The following is a 5,987-nucleotide window of genomic DNA, read 5'->3' on the forward strand; positions in this document are numbered from 1 at the left end:
TACTTTACTTTTAAAAACCTAAAAATGATACTTTTACTTCTTTACTTTGAAGTTTAACACCTGGTTACTTGTTTTAAATTAAATCTGTCTGAACTCATCATGAAAGGAGTTATGTGCTCTAAAAACATTTAGTGTTGAATTTACTCAACTAAATCATGTCAACTATTTCCACTAAACCTAATATAGTAAATTTGAGACAGTATACATATTTAATTTTAAAGAAATTGACCAGTTTAATCAACTTGGTTTTGTGGAGCCAGTTTGGTTCAGTAAATTTAACAGCTAGTTATTTGTTATAAATTATTTCTGTCTGAACTCATGAAAGTTGTTTTCGTGCTCTAAAGTGTTGCATTTACTCAACTAAATCATGTCAACTATTTCCACTAAACCTAGTAGAGTAAATTTGAGTCGATATACATATTTTATTTCAAAAGAAATTGACCAACTTTCTCATCAGTGACATTTATTTTTACCGAAGTCATTTTCTGTTAAGTAAAAGTAAGAATACTTTATTTTTTTCCAAGTACTTTAGACCTGTCATTTTCAGACACTCAGTGTTTGATCAAGTGGAACTTTATTACACGGTGGAGCAGATATGAGAAACATTTGATACCCAAACCACTGAATTACGATAGTCTTTCTTTCCTTTTATTTCTTCTGCTTCTTTTTCCAACTGTGGACACTTGTTCACTCACAGCTGATGAGCTCATTTTGTTGCTAATTTCCAGTGTTGTACAGTGTTAGAGGGGTAGTGCTGAGTACTGGAGTTGAGTCTGTGGTGTACGTTATCACGCTGATATTGAATTATTGTCCAACACAGACGCTGTAATCTTGTTACACTGCTGCTTTCTTCATAGACCAATAATATCACAACACCCCAGAGTATAAAATATTCAGTTTAATTCAAAAGTCACATATAAATTTAAGAAAACAAATACATGGTGAACTCAGTTATGGACCCAAATAACATTTAACACAATGTAAAATCACTTTACTGCTGTGTATAACATTTTTAAGCCTTTACATTATAAAAAAAAAAAAAAATCAGGATTCATTTAAGATTTACTAACTGACCTACATGTTTCACTGCACTTACTTTTCCAAACTAAAAGACTTTAATGTTTAGATAGTTTTTTTCTTGGGGAAAAAATATCAGCTACAAAATGAAAAAAAGAAATTGTGCAAGATGATTATCAAAATGTCAACTGTTTCACGAGTGTCATTTTGTTGTAAGCAATGCAATAATTTAAAGTAAAACAAAAAATGCACAGACTGCACCAACATTTTCCACAGCGGTTACATAACAGAGCACCTCTGAGCAGACTGAGCTCCATCAGTCTGGTTGGCAGCTAGTCACAAACATGAGCTTAAATAATCAGCTGAGAAAAGAGGGGAATAAAGTGTGCTACTGAAAACAAACAAACAGAGGTAAAATAGATGTTTCCCACGTGAGCTGAAACTGATGTGTTTTATATCATTTAATGACAGAAGAAACCATGTCTGGATATTTTTTTAAATAGAAAACTGACTGAAAGTAGCAATAAATGTGTCTGCTGCAAAATAAAAAAATTTCATGTTATTACAAGTTTTTCCTCTGTACATTTATAATGCAACTACACTGAAACTCTGTGTAAAATGACCAGACTATCAAGTGTTGAGATGTATCTAAACATTAAGTTTTGTAGAAATTTATTAGCTCCTGACAAACCTGTTGGTCACAGATGCTCCCGGTCTTCAGCTCAGCTGGAGAAGACATGAAGACGCCCTGAGGCGTTTCCTCCCAGCAGTGCGTTCCTCGAGGGATGGAAGGCGGTGACCGACAGCACCGTGTTCAGGTTTTCACTGTCCGTGTAGGAGTGCAGGACCTGGCCTCTTTCGTGGAACACCTGCACCCTGCGGGGCCTCATCATGCTCCCCACCACAAAGCAGTCTTCCTGTTTGGGGTCCCACACCGCCGACAGCTTCGACAGCCAGCGGCCCGTCTGAACGTTGTGCCTGCAAACACAAGAAATTCACTTTAAAAAGATAAAATAAAATTATTTGTTTAATCTTTTTAGTAACGAGCGATTACAGAAGTTTTATTTTGTAAACGCACCTGATGGATTTCAGCAGAGGAGATTCTGTCATTGAAGATGTATCATAAATCCTGCAACATAAAAAAGGCACGAGTTAACTAAATAACAGCTATTAGAGCTGGGCGGCACACTGGTTGTACAGAAAAATAATTCAGAACATCATGCCCACCAATTCACTATTTTACAGCGGATCTTTTTCCTTGAGGCACAAGAAATAATGCAGCACAAGACAATCTAGTGATGTTGGAGGTGAATCATCAAGAAAAAAAAAGTCACTACTGTCACTACATCATCGCCTCATTTGCATGTTTAAACTTTTGCCAGTAATTGTTATCTAGGCTGGAGGAGAGATGCAGATCAATGTTAAAGAGGAAAAAAATGTGAGTAAAAAAGTCCAGGTATTTATTTTAGTGAGTGTCAGAGAAAAAAAACATTACAGTAAACACTGCATCCTGCTTTGTAAACCAGGTGATTAATTTGGAGCAGTTTCTCTTCTGACGTTGGGGGGAGCTGCACGTGAAGTCAGTGTTTTGGAAAGGGGGAGGGGCTAATGGGCGGCACCACTCGCTGAGGAAAGTGCTGCCGCCAAAGTCTCCAAAATCACCAGAAAAGGTTGCTACATTTGTGTCTAGCGGTTCAGGTCAGTAGAGCTGGGCGGTATGACCAAAATTTTATACCACGGTATTTTCAACATTTACACCGGTTTCACAGTATTTTTCTTTTCATCACAGCTCAGCTGATAATAAAATGTACAAACACTGTTTATTAACTTTTCTCTTTTACTGTACCTCTGTCTCTGTTTCCCTCCTATGTGTCTTTTCTCTGACTGGTGGTTGGAGACAGTAGTCATGCATTTTGGTCCAGTCGTGAAGGAGGAGGGTTAAGAAAAGATTATGATCGGGTTTATTGTTTTATGTTATTTAATAAAACTTATCAGGACGAGACGACTCACCTTGCACACCAGTCAACTCAACTCTGCTACAAAGTAGCAGAGTTGAGTTGACTGGTGTGCAAGATGCTGGTATCTTATCTGATACCAGCATCAAGTACTCGTACTCGTACTCGTAAAAGCCGGCCGATACTCTTAACCGATACCGCTTTTGTCCCCTTTTTTGTTCCTCCTGTGCTGCGCTGCAGCACAAAGGGTAAATAACAATCCATACCAGGCGGGGGCGCTAACGCACTGACAAGTTATTTCCGACCGCACCCCCGAATAACAGAAGAAGAACGATGAGAAGAAGAAGAAGAAGAAGAAGAAGTAGTAACATGTCGGCAGTTTGGAGATATTTAAGATCGGAACGGAGGACACAAACAAGCAGACTGTCTGCTGTGCTCTGCTAACTGTCGAGGGGAGGAGTGAAAGTTGGATGTTTTAACAGCAGCAGTTTGATTAAACATTTGAGGACAAGACATGACAAAGAATTCAAAGAGTTTGCTGCTGCTAGCAGTAGACTTCATAAACAGCACTCTGCTGCAGTTGTTGCAGTAACTTCAATGATGTTTTTTCTTTCTTGTAGAACAAACTAAGGCATAAGCAGAATATGGAAGGAAGTTTGTTGTAAAAACATTTTATTTTTCCCTCTGGTTCTTCTGAGATTTTGTTTTAGTTGTTCCATTTAAGTTTGAACTGAAATTTACTGCACTTTATTACTATTAGTCATTTTTTTAAGTTTAAGACTGAAGCAGAGTAAACTTCTATAGATGTGCTGCTAAAATTTACGTTTTACATTTTAATTTAAATTTGGTAGTTGCATGTTGAGGAAAATGTATAAAATAACTTATTTTGTTGTTTAATGTATGCAACAGCATTTGTTTTGCAGTATTTGTWTTGTTAATACATTCAGAGGGAGTGTGACCTTATAAAAAGAGCCTGTTTGAAATAAAATAAATGGTTTCAAAAGTTATGGTGTGATATATATATATATATACCAACTTATCTACTTGTCAGAGTTTGCACTACCTTTTTATTGTCAAACATATTTACCCATCAATTTTTGCATGATAATTGCATTTCATTTTCATTCTGTTTAATATTCAACAAGTGCAACAGATAAACCACCCTAACCCTGCTACTTGGTATCGGTATCGGCAAGTACCTAAACTGAAGTACTCGTACTTGTACTCATTCTTGAAAAAACTGGTATCGGGACACCCCTACTACAAAGCTACAACCCCCTGGGCTTTTCACAATAGAAGCATGTTAAAGTCTCCATGCGTCTCCATATTAACGTCGCGTGTTAAATCTAACTGTGCACGTCACTGAAGAGGTGTTTACTACATTCAGCGATGGTGAAAACGGGATGTTTTTTTACGTCAGCCAATACAAGCAGCCGAATCGCCACCCACCACTGCAACAAACTGCTCAACATTACATTAGCATGCTAACGCACTTAGCGGTGCTGCGAAGAAAAGTGTCCCCCAGGAAACAGTTCACTGGCGGCCCCGACAAAACGTTCCGCACATGTTCAGGTTATTTAAACCGGTATGTTGAGATTCAGAAAATTCATTTCATAGCAAAACTAAAAAACGGTATTCGGTATGAAATGGTATATTGCCCAGCACTACAGGTCAGGTTCAGGTCGCACTAGATTAAAAAAAAAAATCCATTTATTTTACTATATTTATTTACCATTATTTAACCAGGCAAGTTGCGTTGAGATCTCAGATCTCTTTTTCAAGGGTGGCCTGGGCCTGAAGACAACTTATTGTACATGTTTTGGGGGGTGGGGGAAACCAGAGTACCCAGAGAAAACCCACACAAGCACAAGGAGAACATGCAAACTCCACACAGAAAGAGCCCAGGTCTGAACTCGGGATCAAACCCGGGACCTTCTTGCTGTGAGGCGTCAGTGCTAACCACTGATGACATTTGTGGCTCAGTCAGGCATCAGACAGACAAGAACCCTCCTTTCTTTTTCTGAGGCTGTTGTTCACAGCAGAGACACACAAACCTGCCATGGCTTGTAAAATAAAGAGACAGCAAGAGGGAGAATAAATACAGATGCAGCAAAGCGCTGTAAATTAATGTTTGTTAACGTTAGCATAGCTCATCCATCAAAACTAGCTTAATGATGTTAGTAAGTGTGTAGTAGGTAACTTTACTGCAGCAGTTTCCCTCTTAATCATTAAAAACTATAAACACACAGGTTTACACATCAGATATGGTCATCCCACTCAGCACTACCAGCCGTCCTGTAAAAGATGTTGATTACCTGATGCAGTCGTCCATACAAGTGGTAAGAACTCTGTTCCCGGTGCACGGTGAGAAGTAGGCGCTGGCTATGCTCTTAGTGTGGCCGTGCAGGTGGGACACTGCGTGGTTTTTGGTCTTCTTCAGGTGCCTGCTGTCATAAATACTCACCACCCTGAAAACAGAAACAAAACATCTGTTTAATGACAAAAAGGACTAATTAGAGATCTGTGAGTTGAAAGGAAAAGAGTGAGCCAACCTGCTTTCTGCCACTGCAAAGTAGTGCATCTGGAGAGGGTGGACACTGACGCAGCGCAAAGTCTTGGGGTCCATTGAGTGGAGGGACTCATGTGAGGTTCTACAATGAAAACATATACTGTAAATATATACTGTATATATATGTGTGTGTGTATTAACAAACACCATAATGTCATCTTAGCAAGATTTGATACAAGGTCAATGGTGGACACTGACGCAGCGCAAAGTCTTGGGGTCCATTGAGTGGAGGGACTCATGTGAGGTTCTACAATGAATACATATACTGTAAATATATACTGTATGTGAGTGTGTGTGTGTATTAACAAACACCATAATGTCATCTTAGCAAGATTTGATACAAGGTCAATGGAACACACAAAGACAAAGTGATATCTAAGAATGACTGTTTTTAGCAAATCTTGTTCTGACTTTAATCATTCTATCTGCAGATGAACAGCATGTCA

General features: G+C 38.6%; 1 protein-coding gene across 1 annotated transcript in view; it reads right to left on the reverse strand.

Annotated features, from left to right (window-relative positions):
• Window positions 1-880: 880 nt before the first annotated feature.
• The window catches only part of wdr76 (WD repeat domain 76), a gene marked incomplete in the record, with an annotated part of 14,213 nt that continues 9,106 nt past the window's right edge, over window positions 881-5,987 (reverse strand). Inside the window, 4 exon segments of the mRNA XM_014010416.1 lie at window positions 881-1,995; window positions 2,096-2,146; window positions 5,288-5,440; window positions 5,525-5,623. Coding sequence (XP_013865870.1) covers window positions 1,740-1,995; window positions 2,096-2,146; window positions 5,288-5,440; window positions 5,525-5,623 — 559 coding nt within the window.

Source organism: Austrofundulus limnaeus, unplaced genomic scaffold, assembly GCF_001266775.1.
Source record: "Austrofundulus limnaeus strain Quisiro unplaced genomic scaffold, Austrofundulus_limnaeus-1.0 Scaffold69, whole genome shotgun sequence".
Taxonomy (NCBI): Eukaryota; Metazoa; Chordata; class Actinopteri; order Cyprinodontiformes; family Rivulidae; genus Austrofundulus; species Austrofundulus limnaeus.